Raw genomic sequence first — 27,741 nt, 5'->3', positions numbered from 1 at the left:
TGGAGTGAAGAAGCGAGTGGTTGTGCGACGTGAAGTTTTTTTGCTTTAAATTTAAAGTAAAGTGAGAAAACGGTGTTTGAACAAAATTTCGCTGTCTCGCTAGTGGTTTTTTGTTCACATGCGGCATTTTCACTTTGATGTTCACTTTTTTGTTCGGATTTTGTTCTTAATGGTTTTCCGAATCCATTCATAGCTCATTCTAGGCCTAGTTTTTTGTATCAACCAAATTTTCATTTCTCGTTAGTGGTTTTCTTCGCATGCGACCTTTTGACATTGATTTTCTGTTTTTTATCTGATTTTTTTAGAAATTATTTTCCCAATTCACTCATTGTCCGTTAAGGTCTAGTTTTCTGTTTAGTCAATGAAAATTTTTTGAATTGTACGTCAGGACTTGTCCTGCTATGTTTTTTTAATTCGTCTCCATCGATGATTCTTACGACCTGACTTCTGGGAATTGACTTTCAATGACTTTAGTGACTTCTACTGCTCTTCTGTTAAAATTTGTGTGCGTGACGTTATTTCTGCTTTTAGGTCAGTTGCGTGACTTACCTCACCCCAAAAAATGACTTCTGAACTCCCTTATGGAACTTTAAATTCTATGAGCATTTAGTAGTTAAAGATCAATAGTGCGCATCTAAGTAGTGCCAAACTTTTATGCCCTAATTCTTGAGTATTAGTCGTGAGTTTTTGATTTCAAATATCGATTTTGAAAAAGCTCTTTTAGGGCTTTTTCCTTATAGACCGTATGTGTATCATAAAAATGTCAGTACGTATCTAACCCAAGAATTCTAGTGGTCTATTGATGGACTGGGTGGTCGATCTGTCTATCTTATTTCTTTAGTTGTTTCAATTCATGGAAGGCCACAAGCGTCTATCGCGGCTGGCTATTTTCCGGCAATCTGCCCGCTATGTACCCAGTGTAAAAACAGGCATTAGCTGTTTGTGATTATGAAAACAGATATGGTTTTAATCATGGGGTATACGGTACCTAATAATTCTTAAACATCTTTATTTATTTTCTGGTAAATGAAGTGGTGCGTATTAGATAAAAGCTCGGCCTCCATTCGCGTTTAGGTGATTGTGCTAAAGCATCCCTCGGAGGAGAAGAGATCTCTGACAACTGTGCCTTTGCTCCAAATGGCGCTCACGCCTGAATCTTGCCATGTGTTCGTGGGCGTCTCTTTCAACCTGAACGCCCCTGCTGCCTTGAAAGCTTTACTTAATTCACATCGTTGTTTTCTTGTTTATCCTACACCTGATTCCAAAGACTTAGAAGACGTTGTCTCTCCCGGAGAGGAAAATTGTGCCTTCATATTTTTGGACGCTTCTTGGCGACGTGTGAAAAGTCTCTACAGTAAAAACAGAACTTGGATATCAAAGTTGCCATGCGTCAAGCTAAAAACTTCTCAACTGAGTCAGTATGTTATTCGAACACAGCCCAATGATCAATGTGTTAGCACGTTGGAAGCTGCTGCTATGGTACTTCAACATGTCGAGTGTCAAAAGTATCCGAATATTTTTGACGATATCACAGCACCTCTGCGATCTTTGTGTCAACATCAGTTAGACCACGGGGCTCAGAAGCATGCGAGTAAACAGCAGAAACGATTGTGTGAAAAGAAATCTTTCGACCCCGAGGTCGGCGATTGATCATGTAATGCCTTTGCTTTTGTTAATGCTTGAAACTATTCCCTTGCCCGTCAGCTTTTTTTTTCATGCTTCTTGTGAACGAAAAATAGGAAATTCATAATTATAATAACATAACGGATTATGTGAAACTTGTAATTCATGCTCTTATAGTTGAAACTCCCTTGTTTTCAGGTAATGTCAACGCTAAATTGTAAATTTTGTTTGCGTCAAAAACGCGACTCGTTTTTGTCAATAAAGTCTGAACTATTTTTTACAATTCTCATAAAGTTAGATCTTGAAGAATGCTCTGGCAGTTTATTATAAAATCTGCTTTGTCACGTATAATTTACTGCTGCCGGGAATAGTTTGTTTTTCTTATCAGAACTTTTTGTTGTTTTTATTTGTGCAATTTTGATGATAGTTTAGACAAAGCTCATCAATGTTTATACTTTTCGTTTCGATCACACTTATTTATATAAATTACGTCAGCTAGTGTATATAATGTAAATTGATACAATCAAATGTCATCAGTTTTCGGAGAAGCTATAGCTCAGATGGCCTTCAAAGAGAAATTGACTTCAATTGGCTGCTGTGTGAGGGCTCGCATGCTATCACATACATTTTCCCCAAGCACAGCTGTTAGAAAAGCACTGCTCACTGAAGCTGCAAGCGTAGCCTCCTGTCCGTTTTGGTAGGCACTCAGCATTCTGAAATAAAACTCGGTCTTTTAATTTAGCTATCACAATAGTTTTGTCCCTAGGATGATCCTTCAATGGGTTTACATCAATTGGTTCAATTTGATCCGTCTATTAAGGAAGATGAACTATATGCTCTAAGGCAATTTTTCTTAACTAGGGAATTTTGGCGCATATTATGTTCACCTAAAAACAAAGACTAGGCGACGGACATCCTGATCATTCATCTTCTGATGGTACTGCTCTTCAGTCTACTTAAGAACAAAGGTTTGTATATTTAATGCAATTAGGAGGACGTGGAATCAATTAACTCGCGTGGCTTCGTAAATGACGCTTTTACAAAATTGTTTTGACTTTACAGATGATGGTGAGTTATGTATGTATGATGTAGATGATGAGTTATGTATGTTGTTTTTCAACGAAAGGGGAGTTAGATATCGTCCATTTTTAAAAACTTTTTAAAGCTTAATAGCAAATCTTAGAAGAATTTTAGTAGTGATTTTGATCCGGTCAAAACTCCCAAGTGGAGCTGAAATTTTCTTTGAGGCTTAAAAGTGTTGATAGTTTTTTAAGTGAGGAAGAATGTATAATCTTGAGTTGAGCTTCCCATAAATTGCTCTCAAACGAAGTTTGTACATTCGTATTAGTTCTTCTGTCTTTTTGTCATGCGATTTTTATGTTGAACGATTTTCCGTCTGACGCCTTTTCGTCCTCAAAATGGGATAAACAGGAGAGTTTAGCTTTCTTAGAGATCTACTAGATTGCATTTGTACGATTAACCGAAGCTGCCGAGAGTTTTTAAAATCATGGTGCTACCCGCTCCAAAACCTTCCTAATGTGCCCCCCTACTCTAGCCTCCCTAAGAACAAGCTGGTTAGTACCAAAGCCAACCGCGCGCCGGTCGTTTGAGAGCAATTCACCCGAAGTTACTCGGTTATGATTGTGGTTTTTGTTCATATGACTCACTCGGTGTCTGTTTTCACTAAATTTTAAACGATTTTTCTCGGGAATGGGCTTTTGAGGCTAGCATTAGGTAATTGAAGGCCTTGGTATTTTTTCCTGAAGGCCTGGGTGGAGGTGATTGGACAGATTTCAAAAGAGCTCATACTTTTAGGCTAAATTGACGTGGTGCTTTCTATTGTTTGAGAAAGAACGCAGCCGTGAAGTGAGTTTTTTAAGCGTGAAATTTTGACTGAAATTCTTGTATAGAGTCAGCAAGTTTCGAACATCAAATCTAGTAATTTCGCTGATTGCCTGCGTTAATGTGACTCTTGCTGTGGCACTATTAGAATTGTGTTCGAAAAAATATCACTCAACTTTTATAGTTTTATTAAGGTCCAGTATGTGCTTTTTGGTAATGAAAGTTCGTGTTCTGCTCTGCTTTTCTTCATTAGCTTCGGTTATGGTTTTTGTTTACTATCTAAAGGAATGGAACTACTTCCTGTAGGTGGATTGTACAACCTGACGGATTGTAGCATTGTTTTTGGTACATGAATCATTTTTAATTGCTCTTGAACGAAGTTTATAGCAATTATTGTAAACGTGTGTGTCTTTTTCATGCAAAATTTTCGCTTGACAGTTTTGACTTTTCGAGTGACTTTTACGCCCTTGACTTTTTGCGTTTAGCGTGATCTAAAATTCTCTCTCAATCACAATTTCAAGCAGCTGAACTCAATTGGCGGCAATTTAATACTAAAAGTCAAATGAAAAGTGCGCCGAAACTGGTGCCATTTTTCACTTTAAGTTTTAATAGTGGTATGTGTTAACCTCTAATGTGGTTATTTGAAGCACATTATTGAACTCCTTAATCTCATTTGCCCCCCCCCCCCTCGACTGAAGCAGGCGGCAATTGATTTGAGCTCCCACTAGTCGTTCGTGAGCAATTCTTCCGACGTTTAGTCGGAGTCGGTTATGTTTACACACCAGAATATCCACCGTGTGCAATAAACGTTTTGAGGCTCAGAAAATGAGTTTCAAAAGATTGAGTGGAAATGAAATATATAAGGTTGAAAAATTTTACGCTCATAACCCTATGGATATTAGGAGTTCCTCTGCAGTTTCAGTTTTTTCTCGAAATTATTTGAAACGGAAAGAAGAATGTTTTTTTTTTCACTCATAATGCCAATCGATTTCCTTTTTGGATTTCAATTGATCGCAATTTTAATTCTAATTTTTTTCACAGTCATGTGAATCCTGTTTTCTGAAAACTATTTTATGATGGGCTATCTTTTTGAACGAGAGCTGTATTTTTGAACATTATTTCTAAATTATTTACGCCTTAGGCGGACTTGCTATTGTTTACATTGCAACGTGCTATATAGCAACTCAATTTATAAGGTTATCTTAAAAAGCACTTGGGATCAAAGCACAATAGATTCCACTTGAAACGGATTAATTGCTTTCGAACGAAGTTTGAAGCAACTATTGTAAACGTGTTGGTCTTTTTAGGAAATTTTTTTGCTTGACCTTTTGACGTTTCGAGTGAATTTTGCGCCCTTGACCTTTTCGTTTTGCGTGATCTAAGTATCTCCCTTTTCACAAGTGTTAGCAGCTGAATTCAATGGGCGGGAACTCTCTACTAAAAGTGATTATATTGGTATATATATATTTTTGCGAACTTAAAGATGACATGGCTGACTCTAAACAAAATTTGCTCGTGGCCATTTTTGATAAATTTATGACACAGACAGATTTCATTTCATTTTAAGGAAAATTCGCCAGAATTTTTTTGTCAGAAAACGAGTCATTTTTTTCAAATTAGGTCATCGTCAGGTCTTGTTTTCCTTTTTATCAAGTTCTTTGCGATGCGCAAAACTTATTTTTGCAAACAAACGTTTTCTTTTTAAATAATGAGTTTTTATTTTCTCTGGCTATTGTGGGTGAACTATCCAGCATTAATCTTTTATATAATTTCTTAGAATGCTTGTTTTCTCATCGTAATCGTACGTAATTGGTCATTCGAGATTAATTCGCTACACTTATCGATTTTTAAAAAAAATTGTTCTGCCGCTCTATGCCCCGTAAATTAGCTTATTAGATTTTTAGTAGGCTCGCCTGACGAATTTTTAATTATTTTTGTTTGAACTACAGTTGTAAAATTAATCGTGAATGCAAACAAATTTCATGACCATGTTTGCATTATTTTAAAGAATAGCTATTTTGTCAATTTTTGTGTAAAGATTTTGGTACTTACCTCGAATCCGCCTCTCGGAATCCAGACTACCACATAGCCACAATAGCTGCGTCTGAAGTCACATCCCCTCTTTGCGACCTGTTGTCGAAATTTATCACTGCATGTCCTATATTTTGTGTGTGAGAATGCTTGGGCGACTGGCACACTTTGCAAACTGCTTCCCACAACTGTCAGAATTAGAAATGCGAATAGCAGTTTTGAAATTGCTCTCTGAATCACTGGCGCTTTTGTTTGAGTATATTCGCGGTCATTTGTTTTCATCCCAATATTAGCGTCAACAAATAGTTGTTTTTGTTGTTTTTCAAACTGAAAAGTTTGCTGTTTTGACATTTTGGCAAAGCGAATTGAGACAGGTGGCGGTAGTGTTGTTTTTTTGACTCTGAAGTGATCTAAATAATTAAAAGAAATCAATTATAACGCCTCGGGGTAATAAAATTGAATCGGTTGGCATTAAATAAGTTTATCACACCGTAAAGAAGGATAAATTCACGGTCTGCAAGTTGACGATCAAAGTGTTGCGTGGTTATATGTCAACTATTTTGTAAGTAAATATAGGAAGTGAACTGGAATTAATATCCGGAGTTTAAGTCTAATTTCTGATGCCTATCTTACCTCCGGATTGTAAATCTTAAGGAGCCAAAAACAATAAACTGGAGAATCGGATCAGAAAAACTGGGAGAACGTCTTTTGTTTCTCTCCCTTATCTAATGGGAAATTGCGATCGTAATAAATCTCAATAGTGACCGACGTTTGTGTGTTTGTTTGTATGCGCCAAAAACAAAGGAAGTTAATAAACTTAAATCAGGATGTCTAGTTTGATTCAGATTATCTTGCTGAGAAAACTCAATTACGCCGATTTGATTTTTGAACAAGCTGATTATGTTCAAGCCCAACCCCCCAAAAAGTTGTCTGGCATAAATTTCAACCTTATTTTATATGCTTCTATATGGGAATAATACATCAGAGGATAGTAAAATGGCCGGAGTAAAATACCCAATGTTTGAAAAGATTAACTGATGAAAAATTTTCCTTAACACAGTCTGTCAGTTTTTGCCCTATAAAATGGAAATTTTATTGCTCTGCTCAGCTAACGATTCCCTCTCGTGGGATCGAATTCTAACCCCCTATCGATGCTGTGGATTAGCATAATGGGCAACAATAACAAACAATGCTGCGTGTGGGCGTTGATAAACGGGGTCAAAGCCCTAAACTAGAAATGCTGGCTCTAAGTGTCTTTAATTTGATTTTCTCTTTGCCAACTGGGATCCGGAACTGCGTGGCATCTGTGCGATAAATTTTTCTGCTGGTGAATACGGAAAATATGGAAAATTTTGAGTGGTTGCATTAAGAAAGCTCTCAACTTGATGGGTAAAAATGGTTTTCAAAGTGGATTGTATGTTGACAGACCTTATAGCGCAAAAAGTTATGCTGACTGGTGTCCGCTTCAAGTTAGTAAAGAGGTACATGCACAATCCTCTAACGACTTATTGTTCCGACCCCACTTGTGGGGGGGGGGGGGGGGCGAACTGTGGTTACGTGACAATTTACCCAATTCCATTTTACCCGACGCCATTTTACCCAATGCCATTTTAACCAACCTGCCATTTTACCCAATGCCATTTTACCCAATGCCATTTTACCCAATGACCTTTTACCCAATACCAACTTACCCAATGCTCTTTGATCTTTTCGTTCAATTATCCGATAACAAATTAGCAGTCGCTATTAGAAGGATGATTTAAAATATTTGTGGACAATATAATCCCATGTTCGGTTGTGATAGTTTCATATCAAGTCCCACGGGCCATTTAATTATATAATTGGCTAATCCCATGTTCGGTTGTGATAGTTTCATATCAAGTCCCACGGGCCATTTATATTATAGTCGGCTAAATAGTCGTTCTGGTTAATTTAGCAAGGAGGTAAATTGGGTAAGTTGGCATTGGGTAAAATGGCATTGGGTAAAATGGCAGGTTGGGTAAAATGGCATTGGGTATAATGGCATTGGGTAAAATGGAATTGGGTAAATTGTCCTGACACCGCGAACTGTATGCTCAACTGTTTTGTTTGATCAGTCAATTTTGGCCGATCGGTATATTTGTCGTAGAGAGTTGTGAGTAAAACACTAGAAACTAGTGTTCTACTATAACACTAGAAAGCCCGTCAAGAGCTTAGTGTAAAACTGAAAAGTTTTCTTTTTCAAAATTTAATATTTTTTGTTAACATCTTTTTTCACACTGTGTACGTTCACGTTTTTGGGATTTTTTTTTCAAATTTTTGCAAATTTTTGCTGATTTGCGTTACCATTTTTAACATTTATGGATTTTAGTAAAACTGAAACAATTTTGAGTCTTTTTTAGAGACAGATTATATTTTGGATCAAGATTTTACGGTTTTTAGCGCAATTTTTGGTTTTGGAGGCGATTTGACTTCTGCTTTGGTTTTTTTTCTCGGGACTGGAAGTATTTCAATTACGATGCTCTTCGTTTCAAGGCAAATTAATGCTGTTGACTGAAATGGTCTGTGGGCAATTGATTAGTTTGTTGACTGACACTAAAAATTTCCATTAAAATTTGTAAATTTTGTCCATTTGTCTGCTATTTATTATTTTGTTACTCAGTCGCAATAGTGACAAGTCTCGCTAAAGTTCTGGCAAGTTAAAGATGAACCTAAATACGTTTTTTCAAGTTTTTCATCGTGGAATTTTTCTTTTTGAAATTATTTGTTTCAGTAAAATTGTTTTAATATTTTTGAATTTTGCCTGTTTTCTTTTCTGTAGGTTTGTCTGAGTATTGAAAGGTATCATTTATACCAGTAGTGGGACGAGGGAAGCTTATTGTTGTCTTGAGTTCATAGCTAATCGCTTTTATCACCGGAAACTCTATGTTTTCAAAAATATAAGTGAGTTCTGACCGTTTTTATTATTTTGTCCTGCCCTTCAACTTCATTCATTAAATTCGCCATACCTCAATCTTTTCGTTTTTCTGGTTAAAATTGGTTCTTTAGCATTGAACTGAGCAATTATTGTAATTTAATAGACTAACTGGCGATCTATGGAAGCATAATTGAATCTTATTTTTTCAGCGAGTGGTTTGCTCCTCAATTTTTTGTCGACGTCCAAACCATTCCCATCAACAAGAAGCTCTACCTGCTTCATAAAAAAAACGTTTGTACTCGTGCTTAGTGGTTTTGGTTTTAGAGAATTTCTATGAAAATTCCAAATTCGAGGTTTGTTCGTAATTTCTCTTTTTTTGTTTTCGCCTGTCTGTTTATATGATTTTTAAACTAGTTCGTTAGAACAAGCGTTTGGCAGATTTCCAGGGCAATCATGTCATATCGCACTTGTAACTTAGCTTGTGGTTATCTATCACAGTTTCCATTTTCAATTTAGCTCGGGTCTTCAGATGCGAGTGAGCGCTGAGGTCATTTTGGACTTCTGAACTCACTGAACGTAAGTTGAGCTTCTAGAATTTAATCGAAATTAATTGGAGGCCAAGCAAGCTAAATAATATTAAAGTTTTTATTTGAGATACTCTGCAGTTTGAAATTCAGTTAGTTTGAAAATGGTAATGATGTTGATTTCTAGATATTTTTTGTTGTAGTTTGGTACAAATGGTCAAGTTATTTACTTGATAATTTTTTCTTTCTACAGAATGCCAAAAAGATTTAGGTTGGATTTAATCTCGTTCCATATGTTCTAGTTTTTTTTTCTAGTCGAATAAGGAAAATTGTTCTCATTAGTATTAACCCGTTTCTGTATAAACATCTATCCTTTTTAGAATCTAACAAAGTTCAAACAAAATATGAGTTATTTCTTTAAGAGCAGTGTCTTCGTCTGCTTCAATTGGTAGACCAATAAGACAAGATTGTGGATCAGCGGGGTCGGAACATTATGTGCCATGGCACTTTAGCGAGCATCCTTGCTGATTGATTTCAAATCTTTTCTTCCAAGCGCACATTTAGTGGGGTAGGAACTTTATAATCAAAGTTTTTGTTGTCTGTTGGCTGATCGATTTATTCAGCATATGAAGATGCTAGATGTATCATTAAAAAGCCTCTAAGGCTTTTTAGAGCTGCACTGTATCAAGGAGTGGTTGATACAGTGCAGTGTATCAACCACTGCACTGTATTTCGTGGTTGTAAATTTTTTCGAGGTTGTAAATTTTTTCGTGGTTGTAAATTTTTGACAGTTTTCATCCATTTAGACATAAAGGTATAACAGTAAAATCTGTAGAAATTATTTAAGATTTGACACCTATTTATCTGTTCTATGAAAAACCGAAAACATGACTTGAGCAGCTTTCGATTCGTAAAAGTTATGCCTAATTTTTGGATGCATCATTGGTTGTTTTACTATTGTTTTACTAATTTTTTAATGCTCAGTTTTGAGGATAGACAAGGAACAGTTTCGTTTAAGAAATAGGATTGACGAGCAGAGTAGCATTTCAATTTTACCTTCGCTAAACAATTTACTTTCTCGCGAATTCTCAAAGTTTTTACGTGGAGCACGGTAAATTACCAGAAAATTTATCAGGCAATTTCCTTGACACTTTTTCCTCTTGATCTAGCTTTGAGACTGAAAAATATGTCTTTCTGAAATGTTTTGCCAACAGTTTTTTTCGAGCATTTAAGTTCGACTTAACCCAAGCATCAATATAACCCGTCGTTTCTATTTAGTACCACAATTGTCGACACCTACGTGTCGCATATTTATGGTTGATGGTTTATTCGTGGTTAGTTTTGGAAGATCATGGACTTGATGGAGAACACTCGAACACTTTGTATAGTAACCAAAGTGAACATTTGCAGAGAAGTGAAAATTGTTGAAAAGTTCTATGTTTGTATACAAGGTTTTTCCTTAATTTTAAAAATTGATGGTATTTGATGTTTCTCGCAGAATTTTTGTATAGTACATAGCATTAAAAGAGGATTTGTGGCAGTGTTAGCTAGAAGGTTTTGTGTTATGATATGTAAAGTAGAAATCTATCTTCTGTTCTGTGAGAGTTTCCATTCCTTCAGTGTTAGTTTTTGTGTTTCAACTGTTGCTCTTCGGCCTGAAGAGTGATGTACCAGATTATACGTTCCGATTTATGAGCAAGTAGTGAACATCTTTATTGGAGTGATATTTTTCGAAGTATTTAAATTATTAGATTTCTAATTTTTTAAAATGATGGTCTCAATGTGATTTGCTTCTTTTGGACTGTCTTTGTTGAAGTCTGAGGACTAAAAAATTTGCAAAAAAAATTGAGGTGAGAAAGAGTCTCCATTAACAAAAGATTTTATTTAGTTTGTTTTCAAGGATGTTTGTATTTAGTTCCATAGTGAAGTGGAAAATGTAACCTCTTTCCGTATCTTAGGCATATTTTTGGATAGTACTGTATTTAAGAAGAGAAAAATAATAATTTTTTTGTTTCCATCAAATTTAAGAGTATAACGCTAATATATGGATTAAGCTATTAACTTAGTCATTAGATGGCCATATTGTAGATTCATTACAAATTCAAAACTGATTATTTGCTAATTGTACTTTTTTGAACCTATAGAAATTTAATTTTCACAGAATGCGCTGAGTTCGGCCAATGTTTGCCCTCTGTGCAGTTCTTTTTCAAAAAGTAACTGAAGAGCGTTTTTGATAGTGGTAGTTTTATCTCTAAGCGTTAAAAATATCTCTATAATGTGCCCTGTAATCACAATACTGCTTCTTTATAGTCTTTTGAGAAAATGTTGAAACAAAAATGAAATGCTTCATTAAGTAAGTGATTCCATTAATTAGTGAATTTTTCCAATTAAATTACTTTTCAGATAATTTGGCGGCAACTAAGAGGAGATATCATAGTTGAAGATCACTCATTAGAGATTTGCAAAATATTTCCAATAGATACCGTATCTGAGTTGTCTTGAAGGATAACTTAAATATGAGCAGCCACGGTACAGTTGTTCGCTCAGATGCCTCTAGTTACAAATCTTCAACCGTTCCCTCACAAGAGCCAATGCCTCCTCGAAAACCAGGAGGATTCAGTGTAGACGAGGTCTCCAAAATGGTCAAAGGTACGTTTTCGCATTTTCTATTTTTGAGCTCCAGTGAAACTGATTTTTTAAAAACCTACTTTATTATTTGAAAATTGCTTTAATCAATTTGCGAGTTTTGCTTATGCTATGGACTGGTTAATTTGGTTTTAGTTATTAACTAAAAGTGAGAGTGAACGAAAAAATTGAGCTAACCGAGACACTGTTTTGACTTGAGAATTGTAACCTGACCTCGTTAGTACTCTATGATGTTTCAAATAGTGATCTAATCATATATCTGATTTATTATCACAGGTTGCATAGAGTCTCGTCTTGGTGGCCAAGGGACTTCTTACTCACATGGCAGTGTAAGTCACTGGACAGCTGGCATTGTGGAAGATGTTTTAAAACAACTATCAGTTATGAATGATAACTACAAGTTAGTATATTCTAAGCTATCCCAGAGGCCGTAGAGTTTTTCTGTGCCTATGCCAATTCAATCTGATGACACTAACAATTGAGTTGTTGGAATTATTCGATGGTTTAGGGGTGTAAAAATGATCAGCTTGTATTTACAGAACAACAGCGGTACTATGTACGTGATGAAATACATCGCTTATGGTAAAAATGTAATTTTTCAAATATAATCATGAACATAGGTTGCGGCTCGGCTCACTAAATTTGTTATGCAGTTTTTGATTGTTTTTGTGGACGCTTATTGTCGAAAAAGCTCTTAGTTTCTTCCCCCTTTCGCTTGTGAGATATCAGTTTTTGGGGAACAAATGATGTTTTATGGTCCAAAAGCTCTGAAACTGTGTTTCGCTCATAGCTTAATTTTACTTCACCTAATTGACCGCAATGCAGGATAATATAAAGCTTTCAGAACAATTTTTTCTCCCAAATTGCTACTAATTTGTTTCTCGCCATTGTTGGGAGGGGGGATGTGCTATAATGGCAAAGACCCACTGAGCGCCACTGTAAGCGCAATGTTTTTAAAAAGGAAATACTTCCATTAGAAAAATTCGCGTTGTTTGTCAACTGGCATTTTAAATAGCATCGCAATTTAAAGCATTTTAAATCGAAGTGTTTAATTGGTGGCATTGCTCGAGTTTGGTTTGTTTCAATCTAATGCTGTGCTGTTTATAAATAAATCTTAAGTGCTTGAGAATTGTCAATTTTTAATTGCGCTTGAAGTTTGAAGCAATTATGGTCAACGTGTGACTTTTTTATGCAAAGTTTTCGCTTGTCCATTTGCACATTGACAAGCCCATTTATTCTAGAACATTATTTCGCTCGCTCAAGTGATTTGGCTTCTGGGGTGACTTTTTCACGCTTGACTTAATTTGGCTTGATGTAAATTTCTCGCAATCAGAAATTAAGTCTGTTACAAACAAACATAAAGGTGATTGTGAGCAAAAATTTAGCAAAGTAGCCATGGAATAGTGGGAAATATTGGACAGGCATACGGAGATCGTGGGTTCGAACTCCTGTCGTTTTGATTTCTTGTGCAAAAACTCTAAGGTGAAGCATGCAGCAACAATTTATCTTTCAAAACTCGTTGGAGCTAATACATCGCTTCTCAGATTATTTATTCCAAAGTACTTCTCTGCATTGTCTTTTGTTTTTTTTTTAAATAGTGAGCAATCATCCTGAGAGCTCTATGACCATCAATAGTTCCTATGAAGTATTTTTTGGCTGCGTCAGTTAATAAAGTTACAGTCTCTATTACACTCTACTATCTTTTCTAAAGGGCAAAGGATTTTGCAAAAAAAAAATTTCCAATTTTTTTCCTGTTTACCGGACATTTTCTTGTGTTTGGAAGCTAGGCATAAAGCGATGTTAGAGGATAGCTTGTTGCAGCGGAGAGGGGTTTGTGTATCTGTGGAAATGTGTTCTTTGAGATTTTTTTTGTTTCCCAACTTTCTCGTTTCTTGCGATGATAATCGTTTTTCTGTCGCTTTTTTCTTCTAATTATCATTTAGCTTTTTAAAATAAATTCTCGTTTTTCAATGGAATATTTATATGATGTTATTTTATTGATTTTAGATCCAACTAGAAAAACAGCCATGTTTTTCTTGACGCCTATCTTCAAAGTTCATCTTAGTGTTAACATTAGAAGCAATTGGTTTAAATGTTTTTTTCTCATTTACGTTTCCTAAAGCAACAACAAAAGATAAGTTTTGCTCATGCTTCTTTAGTCTTGAAATTTTGGTCTCTAATGTTTTACCATCTGTAATGTTTTCCATTGTTAAATTTTTCCAAGCCACCATTCAAATTAATTTCTTTTAGGCAAACCGCTAATTTTTGACTCTTTGTTATGGCTAGCAGTTTCAAAAAAACTAATAGAAGCGCTCCAAAATTCCCTTTACTTTTGACCTTTTTTGTTAATAGCCGCGAAGCGATAGCGGCTATTATTTGGGACATCGTGGTTTTTCTAATTCGTCGTCTCCATCGATGATTCTTGCGACCTGACTTCTTGGAATTGATTTTTTCAATTTCAGTGATTTCTACTGCTTTGCAGTTAAAATTTGTGTGCGTGGCGTCATTTGTTCTGATTTTAGGTCAATTGCATGACTTACCTTGCTAAAAAGAATGACTTCTGAACTCGCTTAATAAACTTTTTTTATGAACATTTACTATTTAAGATCAATAGTGTGCATCTAGTAGTGCCAAGTGTATATGCCCTAATTTTTGAGTATTCGAGTTTTTTTATTTCAAATTTTAATTTTGGAAAAACTCCATTAGGGTTTTTTCCTTATAGATCGTATGAGTCTCATAAAAATGACAGTCCGAATCTAACCAAAAAGTCTAGTGGTCTATTAAAGGAATGATGGTCAATCTGTCTATTTTATTTCTTTAGTTGTTTCAATTCATGGAAGGCCACAAGCGTCTATCGCGGCCATTTTCCGGCGATCTGCCGGCTATGTTTGTTTTGGTCTGTTTTGTGCCAATTATTATTTCCTGAAGACATCAATTTAAATTAAGAGTGCGCAGAGATGAAACTCTAATAAGGAAGCAGTTAGACTGAGGTTTGAAACTTATAAAAGATCAAATAAAAAATACACTCGATTTCTTTGCTGTATATACACAGTGTATAAAAGAGATGTATTATTATCAAAAGAATTATTGTGTCGAATTATTGTGACAGGTAGTGAAATCGAATAAATTTTGAAAACAAAAAAGTAATGCAATTCACAAGGATTTTTAATTTTTTTGATTGATAGTATAAAGATCACATTTCATAATTGAATATGAAATGAAGTGTTTATATATTTGCTGTGAAGGTACGTGGCGACTTGTGTGATAATGGAGAGGAATGGGACTGGGCTGCATACTGCGAGCAGCTGTTATTGGGACAACCAGACAGATGGCAGCTGTTCTGTCAGGTGGGAGAACAAATCCATGTATTGCATCGTATCTGTCTTTGCACTCGCAGTTTAGTCAACTACCTGCCTTAATGTCGAATGATCGCAAATGTCATGGAACTTTCGAAGTTTTTGAACGTTTTGACCAGAAAAACTTTGATAGGTAAACTTGGTGAAATGTTCAGATTTTTTAATGAAGATTCACGTTATGCACTTAGCTTGCAGTATTCAAAATTGAAGTTAAATGGATGATTGTTGATAATTGTTGAACTTTGTTCAAGAATAAAGCCTCAATTTGACATGAAGTGATTAAAGATTCGCAATATGTCGCAATTCAGTTTTTGCAGACATCGTCCGCTATTATTTCTGAATTGCTCTGCCCCGTGGCTATTCAACTTCAATATTTAATACATTTAAAGGATATGCGTTTTAAAGGCTGCAAAGTTTTTCTTTTACAGTAGTATTTTTGCCGATCCCAATGCAGTTTACTTATGTCACCTTAATGGCTATCAATTTATTAACCTCTTACTTTGAGGTTTGCGTGTTCACCTGTCACTTTGATAAATTATTACAGTTTGCAGGATTTGGGTGCTCTTTTTCGTTAATTTTTTTATATTGATCAACTTTAGTTTTGTTTAAAAAATAGAAATATAAAGTGTCAATCAACTTTTGTTTTACGGTAGCTGCATTTGTTTTCACGCTACCAGTTGCAATTGTAACTAATTTATTAGACCACGTGAAAATATTGACATAATGAAGAGAATTGAGCTTCGAAAACTTACCTGTTTTTATCCAGATTGAAGGACTCAAGAAATTTTTTTGCTTTAGGGTTGAGACTGTGTTAGAGGTAAAGTGATCGATTTATGAGGTCGGTTTAAATAACTGACTATTTGGGCTCAAATTGATTGGCAGTTGCTCTACGTCTGATTCGTACGCGCAAATTAGATTAAAAGTGATCGATTCATTCACTTTAAATCACCCTAAATGCGGCTGAAAGCAGAATTCGACTAGAGTGGTTTGGTTGATTACATGAAGGTGGGTAAATTATCCCTGAGAAGTATGGGTAAAGCTGTTACAGTCAGACTTGCGTCAGACATCTTTATGGTCATTTTGTTGCCTCTTTTGTGGCACATAGGTGGATTTAAACTCCCAAAGAATTGCACCTAATGCTCTTCTATCGTCTTAGCTTTCCTAATTGAATTTGGAATCTTTGGCTGCGGACATTTGGTCACAGCGATTTTAGACAACTGTAGTGAGTGATTATAGTCGCCTTGCTCGACTAGTTCAGAGTGAATCTTAAGGTTATAGTAAAAATAAATCGGCAGCGAAATTTTCAATGGTAACTGCGGCACTGACTTCATTAAATCCTTAGCCTACGTTCGTAGAAGCGAACCAGACCCTTCCAATTGTCCTCCGCAATTAAGATATATATCTGAAGGTTTACTCGGGAGGATGTATGGTACTCCTTGGGTTCTTTTCGCTTCGTGTCAAAACTGATAGATGCGTATTTGTTTGTTGAGATTAGCCTTGTGGAGATTACAAGGAGGCTTGGATATATGCTTTTGCATATAATGTTCCGAAACCCTCTCATCATAATGTTGCTCAAGGAACAACTCTTTGAAGAAAAATAGTTCATTTTGTAGGCCACTGTGTTCCCAAAAATTTGACCTGACTAGCAAATGTATTCATTTTATTAATAGCCGCACAGCGTGGGGCTATTATTGGCCTTCTCGTGGTTTTAAACAATTCAAAGAATTTGAATTGTATTGGGGCGCTGTCTTTTTTTTAAGATCTGTTCACACATTTTCATGATTTTTGAAGGCAAACTGGAGTAGTGATTTTGGTCACGCCGAAACAGGAAGTGGAGCGAAAAAGCGAGTGGTTGTGCGGCGTGAAATTTTTTTGATAATTTGTTTTATATGATGTCTTGTATGTTTTTTGTTTCGTCGTCAAGGTTTTTGTTACAACCATATGACGTCACAACCACTTCAAATCTGCTTTTTATTCATTAGTTCATGCAATTCCAACTGAACTGTGTGCGTGACGTGGTTTTTCGCTCTTAGTGGAGCTAGTTTTTTGTTCATTCGCGTGATTGTTTTTGGTCAAACTTGACTTACCTCATTCTCCAAAATGACTTCACTTTGAAATTGACTTTTGTTTACTTTAATTCAATGAAATAAGATCAAATGTGAGTGTGTGTGTGTGTGTCACTCTAACTGAAGGTTATTTGAGAGCATCTAGTAGAGGCAGCAAAAACTTGTACAGATTTTTAATCAAAATAACATATAAGCCTTCAATGAAATGACAAATTTTTTGTTCTGTCCTTTTTAATGTTTTTTTTTTGAGACTGCAGATCTACGAAGCTATTGCGTCTATTTTGTGGCAATCTGTCAGCTGTGATTTATATTAAACTCAAAGCGATAGCTGAGGACATAAATGATCCAATCATAGTTTTTTGCTCAATTTGGAGGATTGATCTTTGGGTTTTATGCGTGAAACAGGGAAAAATCTAACAAAGCTCAAAAACAGAGAACATGAAAAACAACAGTTGTGAAAAAATATACGGTCACTGAACAAAAACATTTGATCAAGTGTGCTTTTTCAAAGCGTTTTTTATTTTTACTGTCGATTTAAGTTATTAAATGTGTCTCTGGGAGCTTTTTTAAACAGTTTTTTTTGTCAATGCTATTGAGTATTAAATTTTCCTTTTCAATTCCTTACGGTAGATCGGGAGTTTTTTTGGATACATTTAGTTTTTGTTATAGTGAGCCTTTGCGTCGCTTTGTTCTTGATTGATTTATAGAAAAGCTTTCAATATACACTAATTGTTAACCTGCTGTCTTCGTTAGCAAAATTATTGCGCTTTTCAAAAATGATAATTTTTCATTTGATAAGAGGATACAATTGAAGTATTGAAATGTCTGTTTTTATAGGAATTATTTGTTTTTTTACAGCTTCTTGCGCTGCTCTTTTCTTGTCTTTTGTGTGCTTTCATCTTATCAGTAGCCAATTAAAATCATTCGGCTGTTGAATGATTTGTTGAGTTTTACAATTGATTAAATAGTTCTCGCTCGTTTTGTAATTTTGCACTTTATCAGTTTTACTATAGTTTGCTTTCTAATGATGTGTTTGCTTTCTAATGATGTATAGTCTACTCCATCCGAGAATTGGAATGTGCTGATGATATTAAAGACTCCTATAAAACTAATTTCAAAAATGAGTTGATGTTTGATTTACGCCGCTTTTTTGTTATTATAGGTAATTTATGCTTTCTAATGCTTGAGCCTGAAGTTAATAAAAATTTAAGACTAAGTCTGTTAAACAGTTTTTTGAAGTTGTCAATTTTTGAATAAGAAAACCCGGCATTTTTTATGCTTTCACTTGGTAGCTTGTTTTTGTTTGCTTTTCAATTGTTCAAACAAAGCTGTTAAAATAAGCTGACTCGGGTGACTTAGTGTCCTGACACGAGAGCTCTAGTGCCGCATTGCTTGGTAATTGTCTCGACGAGGCTCCGGTTTATATTTTTATTGGGAGAACCGAAGAGTGAATTTATTTCTAGCTCCACAGTGGTTTAAAAAGTGGAAATTTAGATACCCCTTTGCGATTTTCAGTTGCTATCCAAGTGCTTTTTACAAGTGACCGAACTGCGTACTTAAGTATTCCCTATCTGTATGTAACAATTTCAGAGGTCAATTATTGATTTACCGGTTTCTCATCTGGAAACAATAAAAATGAATCTAGCTAGTGATAAAAATTCAGCAGACATAACCGGAACTGATCAGAAGGGGCAAAATTTTCAAGTTTTCAAGGGTTTTTTTACTCTTTTTTTTTCAGCAATTTAATTACCAAACTTTTATATTTTGGAGTTTTGTTGCAGCTATTGCTCGGATAATTTTTCCCCTGGTCGCTCCAACAATGTTGTTTGTTTTTGAATGATACATAGACGGACTTGTTTTTGTTTTTACGCAGCTTATGGTTTTTTTACTTTGAGATCTCAAAAATGCAATTTTGAGATCTCAAAAATGCGATTTTGATTTGGAGCGCCTTTTTTGCCCAGCCGTATTAATAATTCTGCTTTTCCTAATGAAGAGCAGACTAATTTGGATTATTTTTTCGCTGTGTATAAGTATTCTTCGCAGACTTATAAGTATTCTTCGCTGTGTATTGCTTTTGATTCTAAGCTCTTGAAAAAGTTTACACTGTACTGTGATTAATGTTCTTGAATTTGACATAATTTGAATTAAAAAGCTTCTAACCTTTTTTTCTCTTCTCTGTAATCATTTCGATTCATTTTTTTACAGACGATTGGAATCAATATGTTGAATAGTTTTGTAGGTGATAATTTTTTAATTAAAAATTAGAATATCAAATACTTAAACTTGTCTACCTACTTAATTGAAATTTTTCGACGCCTGTCTTTTCTAATTTCAAAAGTGTAATACAAGTGTGAGCCATTTATGAGTCAAACTACGGAGGCATTGTGACTTATATCAGAGAGCAAAGGGTATAAAATTGGTATCAGAGACAAATTGCTATACAAGTGGTGTTTTTTCAAGGAAAACTAAAAGCCCCAAACTGCGTGCTTAAGCAATCCGATTTTAAGTGAAATTTCTTAGATAGCTATTGACAGATGTAGCGGTATCTTATCGGATGGGCCAAACATTTTAGCAAGTTCTTGTAGCACTTGATTTATACTCATTTTCACCAACTAAATTACCAAACTATTATACGAATTTTATGTTTTGCTATTAAATAGATCAATTTGAGCTAGGGACTTGAACAGAACATATCCGCCGGTGCCAGCATTGGTTCGACAGGATTTTATCCCAAAGACCCGTCGTTCCTAGCTTGACGGGCAATTTTGGTTGCTGTATCCTTTCTTTGTCGTCGGTGCCAGTATTGGTTCCATGGGCTCTTTATTAAATAAAATCTTAATGCCTCGGCGAACACGTAACAATATCGGTTCCAACAGCGATGATCTAGTTGACAATTTGATAGCATACACGACTACGAATTGTCCTGTACATACAAAAGTTTTGGTGCCCGCAAATTTGACTGCTCTAAAGCTTTCACTTGCGGCTTTTGTTGCGCTTCTAATCGGTTGAAACCTTCAAAATCGTGCTCTGAAGCGGTTACGAATCCCTTGAAAAATGAGCAGCAGACTCGGGCAACATTGTCTGCTGAAATTCAGCAAGAGCAATCACGTAAAGATGCGAAAAGATTAAATTTAATCGTAAAAAGGACAAAGCCATCTGACAATTCCGCTGGCTACGATATTTTTGAAAAGATTGCGTATTGTAGAAAAGTTGACGTATCTCTTGTGTCATCTGATGTTCAATGTAAATGGATCGGAAAAACACAACGTTATACAGGAAATCAGTTATTGCTTCTCAAGTTTAAAGAAATGATAAAACGAAATCAGTTTCAGCGTGAGTTAATAGCATTTAGGGATTGTAAGAATTTCGATAATGTATTTGTTTCACCAGACTTAGCTAAGGCTGAGAGAGTACAGCAGTACAATTTACGATTGCAGAAACGTCAACTTGAAAGTCAAAATCCTGCAAACATATACAAAATTTGCCGTGGTCGTGTACAACAGAATTGACCACAGACAAATATCTCTCAAGTTGCGATCCTCCTTCTTAACGTTCAGAGCATTCTATCGACTGAAAGAAGACTAAACTTTTGCCAGCTCTTAAGCTTAGTTTCGCCCGCTGTTGTCTGTCTGACAGAAACATGGCTTGATGATTCGATCAGTGATAATGGACATTTTGCAGGTCACCCTTATACGTTCTGCAATCAGATTGAACGGCCGGTCATCATGGTGGACTCCTAGTAGCAATGAGTAACGCTTTCTTGGGTACTTTTAGTTTACTTTAATATTCAAGGTGTGAGGAATTTTGTGTTCTTGTCTGCAGTATCCAGATTCTTACTCTCCGCATTATAATTGCATATCTACCTCTTCGAGGATTGGCGTTTTATGTCAAACCTGGTGTTACAGAAGACAGATTGCGAAGTGTTTTTGCTGATATGGAGGCAAGCCTAAGCTGTGATCACCGCAAATCTGTCCAGTGGATTCTACTTATTGATTTTAATTTTCCCAAAGTACGTTGGGAGTCGATCTCTTCTCATTCTGATGGCCTCATTCTGATGAGCAAAAATTGTTAGAATTTTTATGCAATGATTTATTGCTTACACAAATTGTTGATTTGCCTACTCATAAGCTTGGAAGTTTTTTGGATCTAATTTTCCCATTCCGACAAATGGGACTTCAATATTGTAGAGCGATTGTGCTCAGATCATTATCCTATTCTTTTTAACAAATAATGACATAGATTACCAATATGCAAATGGGCACGATTATACGATCAGCTCTTTGAAAGAGGCTGACTTTTCTTTGTATCTAACACTCGCACGATCTGTCGACCAGGAATGCCACAACTTGAATCCTGATTTTCTATCAACGTTCTATCGTAAAGTATTCTGCGCTCTCAACAAAAGTCTAACAGAAAACGGAGAAAGCGCTTCGTAGCTTCATTCTATTATTCATCGCAGACAATGCATTGTTTAAATAAACTAAATACAGCTCGCAAACATCAGAAAAACTTAGTTGAATGCCTCCAAAAAGAGCTAATGTTTCTTATTGACGTGGACAGGCAGGTTTTGTTGAGCAGTGTACAGAAGTTTAATAGAAATAAGCGTTTGCTACGTTGAAAAGTTTAAATGGTAGAAGTTTCTTCCCTAAACAAATTTTCTACAAAAACGAGGTGTCTTTTGAAGGCTCAGTGAAAGAAAATCTGTTCTACCAATTTTTTCAATCAGTTTTTTAACCGAAAACTGAAATACGGTTAACTGACTTTGTGTGCGGCAATGAGATCATTTTATCTGATGTTCAGTTCAGCCTTGACGAAATTCAAAATTATTTAAATGTCCCAAGTAGCTCAACTCCTGTTTTTGATGGTATACCGCTGACTATTTTAAGTAGAGCTGCACATACATTGGCACCATTTGTCCATCTTTTTTTCTCATATATTATTCACAAATATGGCCCTAGAATCGGAAATGTGCCTATGTTACCCCTATTCACAAAAAGGAACTCGAGCGGACGTTGAAAATTATCGGCCTATTCCAATCCTCCCGAGGTTATCTTTACTTTTAGAGAAACTCTATTTCTGTTTATTTATCCGACGATTAAAGATCGGCTGAATCCTAGACAACTTGGATTTCGTGCAAAACATTCTACGGTTACGCAATTGCTCAAATTTTTGCATGAGTTATATCTGAATTTTGACGGAAACGTTGAGAAAGCTGTTGTTTATTTAGATTTCAACAAAGCTTTTGATTCTGTGAAACACTCGACGCTGCTTTTGTAAAAAAAATCTTCATTTTGGTTTTGACGAAGATGTTGTGAAACTTATTAATTCTTATTTATCTTCTAGACGGCAATGTGTTAAAATAGATGGTTTTTATCAGCGAGCCTCCCAGTTACTAGTGGTGTTCCCCAGGGAAATGTATTCGGACCGCTTTTAATTTTAATTTTCATTGATGATATGATTGACGTACCCGAAATATCAAAAGTTTTCTGCTACGCTGACGACACTAAATTACTCTGCAATGGCGACTTCTGCTTGAATAGTGCTCAAAAGGATCTATGCTCGTTGCAGCTATGGGCTTATTGTAACTATTTGTCTTTTAATTCAGCTAAAAGCGGTTATTTACATATTAGTAGAATGTCATGGGATAATATACTTTTTGGTGATGTCGAGATTCCTTCACTTGATAATTTTACGGATCTGGGAATTGAGGTAATCAAAATGTTGAAATGAAGTCTTTATATTCAAATAAAATAGTAAAAGCTCGTTGGTCGTTCAATTACCTGAAGCACAGTGTTCAACCTCCCACCGTTCAACCTCCCATCTGGAGATAAATTCAATTTAAGGCATGAGCTTTGTCGGTTCTTCTATATGGATATCCTGCTTGGTTTCCTGAAATTTCGGATCTATGGAAATTAAAACAGCTCAATATCCAAGGCCTGCGCTGGTGCTTTGTTTACAATGACTATTCCTCACTGCTGAAATTATCCAATTCTCTGCCAATATGCTATCCACTTATCGAGCTTGACATGCGCGTTTTTACGGCTATCTTAAACAACGAGATTTGCATATCTTTTGACAAATTTTTGAAGTTGGACTCAAAGGTATTAAACTTACGCACTTTTGATCGTGAACGTCTGGCTCACACGAGCTAGGAAAAGGTATACCGAAAAATCGTTTTTCTTCAGAGTTGAACGTATTATAAATGACGCCGCGGATTTACTTAATGTCAGCATCAGTTTTTTCAAGGATACTTGCAAATACAAAACCGCAACTCGAAATCTACTAATGGCAATAAGAAATGATAAATTTGATTTTGACTTATCTTCCACGTGGTACCTTAGGTGTAGATGTCGTTTCTGTATGGCATGACTTTCTGATCAATTAATGATTATTTTTTTTTTAGCTGTTACATAATTTATATCATTTTTATCTTTGTGCTACCATTTTTATCATCATCCTTGCTTATACCCTCATAATGTAATTAAAGTCTTATACTACTACTACTACTACTCTAGTTGCGTAAACAATATCTTTGCTTTCGAAAGATACAAAACTGACCTGTTTTTGTTTTTACGCTGCTAATGATTTTTGTGACTCAAATGCGACTATGAAATAAAAATGCGTCTGTATTTCGGTTTCGGACGGCGTTTTTGCTCAGCCGTATTAATACTTTTGTTTTTCCTTTAATTGAGGCGCAGACTTTGTGTTTTGAGTTTTGAAGCTAAATTTTTTCTTAAATGCTTGCCAATTTTTCACCCTTAATTACATTGTTCGTTTTTGTTATCGAATGGTGCATAGTATACTCTAACAAAAGTTTGAATGCGCAGGTGGTGTTTTTGACTGCTTTAACACTAACTTCAAGAACTTCAAGTTGATCATCGAGTTTTCAAACCCTAATTTTATAAGTATTGTCTGCTCTGTGAAATTTTCGATTCAATTTTTTTTTAAATTGGAATCAATATGGCAAATACTTTTTTTTGAATTTGACAATGTTTATATAAAAAATTGGATTTTAAATTTTTTTTCATGCTATGCTTTAGTTGCATGTTTCGTGTGATCTTTAATTAGTCAAATTAATCTGTTCGAACTTACCGAAGTATGTTACGACATAAATCTTAGCGTCTTAACAGATTTAAGATTAGTATCCTGACGCGAGGGCTCTTGCGCCTGAGTGCTGAGTACATGTCACGATGGGGCATGCATTTCATCTTCTAATTTTTTCAGAGTGAATATATATCAAGTTTCACCCGGGTATTTGAAAAATGGGGAAAATTCTGATGCTCCTATATCTTTTGGTGGTATACAAATAATGTTCATTAGAAAAACTGAGCAGGCCCCATTATGCATTCTTAGATTTTCCTAATTTACGGAGGTGATCTACTTACGACCGACAATTCCTCATTGAAAAAAATGAAAGTAAACCTAGGTAGGGCCAAAGTTTTAGCAGAAGTGATCTAAAACAGCAGATGGGCCAAAAACTTTTGTTTTTTCAAAAACTAATTTTCTATGCTAAGTTAGGCGTGATTTCAGATTTCAGCGCATGGTATTTGTTTACCCTTTGCTCTCTAAATGCAGCTAGTGGTTATGTTAACCGACATTTAGAGCCAAAAATTGAGTAAAGGTGTTTTCCAAATTTTTAAGTCTATCGTTCCAAAAAATGTTTGTTCGTTCCAAAAAAGTTTCTTGGATTTGTATACTTAAATTGTCTACCTAGTTAACTGAACTCTTTTCTGTATTTGAAGCCTGTTATTTGATTTTCAAACGTCGAATAAAACTTGTTTGGCTCCAAAGGTTTGAATCGGACATTACCGTGCTTACAGGCATAACTGACGAAACGTACGAACGGACAGTACGAAGCCTCCTTGTAACTCGATCCATCTTAATAACGAATATCTTTATGGAATATTTCATGAACTTCGTTGAAGTCATTAGCCAAACTGAGGCATTAAAAATTAGATCAGAGAGCAAATATTTCCGTTAAAATCATTTCTGTTTCGCAAATAAGTTGCAACAAATAACAGCCCAATTGTTTTCTGTCAGGCTGATCTAGAGAACAGAGTTGGTAAAATTTTTATTTAGTGAGAAAACTGTTATCAACATTGTTGTGATATGTACATTGTTGCAATTAGTGGCTTCTTTCTAGGTAGTGGCTTCTTTCTAGGTTTTTCTAGGTGCGCAATACTCCCACCACCACTGCGGAACGTTTTCACCTTAATTTTCATACCCAACTCTGGCAAATTTGGCAACTGTTCCAGACACCTCCGAGGAACTACATGGACTGTCCAGTTGCTCTAAAAGGCCGTACACGCAAATAGGTTTCTCCGTCTTTGCTTGGACCGCTATAAGTAAAGAGCCCTTTTGTCCGATACAGGGACGTCTACCTCCGTACACCCACACACAAACTTGTTCCTCTGAACATTGGAACGTGAACTCTTTTGCGAGCACCCCTTGCACTGAAGGCGGATCTCTCCCCACAGAACCACGTTGCTTTCCCATTCCCACAATTTTGAGCAGTTGGGTAAGAGGGAGTTTTTTCTCTTTATAATTGGTCGTTTTTTCTGAGCAGAGAGGTAGGGTATACTTTTCTAGGACCGGATTGGGTAGTGTCAATATGGCGAAAGGACCTCTAACTTCTTTTGACCTGAAATCATGTATGACGCACCTTCTTAGCTGGAGTAAATTTGTTTGTTGCATTTATTACCTATATGATGGGCTAAAAACCTCGTAGTAACGTTTCTTTTCGTCAACTCTTGTTGAGATTGGTGACCGGGCAATAAATATTGAAAGGACAGTACATCGAAAACAGTAAAATTGGGACAGTAGAGCGAAAGAAAACTTTATTCGGATCTTTTCCGTTTGTGCCACAATCCCCGCTTAGTGGGTTTATATTATTTGCACCCGCCAGAAGCACTTGGCAATTTTTCACATAATGAATTACTACGTTACGACATGTGCTCTCTAACTGGGGGAGTGGGGAACAAACGGCAAAGATCACTTTATTCTTGCAGGCAGTAATGTAGCGCTATTTAGAAGCTTAACCATAATGTTGATGGATTTGACCGTACCCTCCACAACCATGGCCATGCCTCAGCGACCTATGGGATTTGATATGATCGCGACTCTAGTCGGTTTGATCAAGAAGACTTGGGTCGCGCACCTCAATCTGGGTTCCTAATTCCTCTATGTAGCAGATTTTACTGCTTTTTTCTTGGCACTTCATCGGTAAGTTATGAAACATTTTCATCGCAACGATAGTCGATAGTCAAATCAACAGTTGGTGGTAACTGGTAATGCATTACATCAGTGCGTCAAAAAATTGATCTCAGCATTATCGATTTCTCATAAGCACAGATGCCCTCAGATCTGTCCCTCTAAGCTTGATATAAAACGTTGGATCTTCCGTTTGTGCCGCCAACCCCCTCCCCCCCCCCGCTCAGTGGGTGCATATTATTTGCACATGCAATATAATTACATAATGTTTTACTATGTAATGGCACGTGCTCTGTAACTGGGGGTGCATAACGTACTGAGGGCACAAACAGAAAAGATCCAAAACGTTTGCGACCCGTTGCCATAAAATTGCTTAGGAGAATAAGTGGACTCTGTAAAAATGAATCTGTTTTCGCACCTCCTTTTCTTGCTAAGTTTCCCCGGCTACTTGTAATACGTCTGTTCAGTCTAAGACTGACCACATCGTCTCAACTTGAACTGGACATTAAAACACTGCGGACTAGCAGCAGTGTACTTATTGGGAGGTGGGGGCCATATTTTCACGAGGTTCTATTGTTGGGACACTCACCGCACCGCAACCCTTCGTATTTCAATCATTTATTGGTTGATTTATTGATAAATTGCCAATAAATACAAACTGTATAGATGTTGGATGTGTGAATCACAATATGATACGAACCGTTGAACTTTATCCGCTCCTGATTGAATTGAAAACTTTCCTGTGTTCGAAGCCTCCACGAAAGTCTCATTGTGACCTTGGACGCAGGAGCTCAACGTTATAACGTGATTGGTGTCAATTATTGCTCCTCCACACCTTACTTTTTCTGAACTGCTTTTTGTGCTAGCTTTGCTTTCAACCGTCACAACTTGAGCGAAGAAATCATGAGAGGATTCGGATCCAGTAGTGGAATGAGCTGCCCGAATGGTACATGTCAGTAACAAGAACAATAAGTTCATCACTGCTCATTCACTGATGAAGTGTTCAAATGGTTTTACTCTTAATGGGATGTTGGATCTATTCTGTACCCCCCATGCCGTTTATCACCCCAATAAAAATATAGTTGTCATTTAACAGATTGCAGATTACTACGTAAACAATAAACACGCTCGGTGGTACAAACGGAAAAGATACAAAATTATTTGGGAAACTCCTAGCACATAGCCAAAATAAAAATGGTGTCAAGAGTCGTCATTCTGTTGTTTGTTTATTCAAAATGGTGGCTCACAAAAAGTTACTTAAACTTACTTACAAAAAGTGAAAAATCATCTGAAGTTACCAGAAATGTTTGTAATTTTTCCCGCCTGATCTTTGTTCTGGCTATTAAACCTAAAACTCTCCAAGTAAAATTTCACTTTTTGCTTTAGTCTAGAGGTTGACTTCATGAAAAGACTTGATATTTCCAGGTATATGTGTGTGTGTGTGCGTGCGTGCGTTAGTGTGTGTGTGTGTGTGTGTGTGTGTGTGTGTGTGTGTGCGTGCGTGCGTGCGTGCGTGCGTGCGTGCGTGCGTGCATGCATGTGTGTGT

General features: G+C 36.1%; 3 protein-coding genes across 6 annotated transcripts in view; 1 reads left to right on the top strand and 2 right to left on the bottom strand.

Moving 5' to 3' along the window:
• The window catches only part of LOC142342777 (dynein light chain Tctex-type 1-like), an 80,930-nt gene extending 65,261 nt beyond the window's left edge, over positions 1 to 15,669 (top strand). Inside the window, exons 2-4 of one of the 2 annotated variants that reach the window (XM_075394338.1) lie at positions 11,320 to 11,565; positions 11,839 to 11,962; positions 14,808 to 15,669. In XM_075394338.1, the coding sequence (XP_075250453.1) occupies positions 11,433 to 11,565; positions 11,839 to 11,962; positions 14,808 to 14,964 (414 nt within the window). In that variant the 5' untranslated portion in view covers positions 11,320 to 11,432 and the 3' untranslated portion in view covers positions 14,965 to 15,669. Of the gene's footprint in view, positions 1 to 1,074; positions 2,157 to 11,319; positions 11,566 to 11,838; positions 11,963 to 14,807 lie in introns of those variants that run through there. The other variant, XM_075394336.1, reaches the window with a different exon arrangement.
• LOC142342779 (uncharacterized) lies at positions 2,011 to 15,892 on the bottom strand. 3 transcript variants are annotated; one of them, XM_075394341.1, is made up of 3 exons: positions 15,671 to 15,892; positions 5,518 to 5,906; positions 2,011 to 2,336 (listed from the first exon to the last, which is right to left on the bottom strand). In XM_075394341.1, the coding sequence occupies exons 2-3, from the start codon at positions 5,845 to 5,847 to the stop codon at positions 2,241 to 2,243; spliced, it is 426 nt and encodes a 141-aa protein (XP_075250456.1). In that variant the 5' UTR covers positions 5,848 to 5,906; positions 15,671 to 15,892; the 3' UTR covers positions 2,011 to 2,240. The 3 variants fall into 3 exon arrangements, with proteins under 3 accessions (XP_075250456.1, XP_075250457.1, XP_075250455.1); XM_075394342.1 differs by having other exon boundaries at positions 5,518 to 5,896; XM_075394340.1 differs by lacking the exon at positions 15,671 to 15,892 and having other exon boundaries at positions 5,518 to 6,695.
• A 9,139-nt stretch (positions 15,893 to 25,031) lies between these two features.
• LOC142342202 (uncharacterized) lies at positions 25,032 to 27,482 on the bottom strand. The gene is made up of 2 exons (XM_075393443.1): positions 26,895 to 27,482; positions 25,032 to 25,625 (listed from the first exon to the last, which is right to left on the bottom strand). The coding sequence occupies exons 1-2, from the start codon at positions 27,170 to 27,172 to the stop codon at positions 25,196 to 25,198; spliced, it is 708 nt and encodes a 235-aa protein (XP_075249558.1). The 5' UTR covers positions 27,173 to 27,482; the 3' UTR covers positions 25,032 to 25,195.
• Between the last annotated feature and the right edge of the window lie 259 nt (positions 27,483 to 27,741).

Source organism: Convolutriloba macropyga, chromosome 7 (genome assembly GCF_964194025.1).
Source record: "Convolutriloba macropyga chromosome 7, txConMacr16.3, whole genome shotgun sequence".
Lineage (NCBI taxonomy): Eukaryota > Metazoa > Xenacoelomorpha > Acoela > Convolutidae > Convolutriloba > Convolutriloba macropyga.
This window is presented reverse-complemented; position numbering and strand designations above follow the sequence as displayed.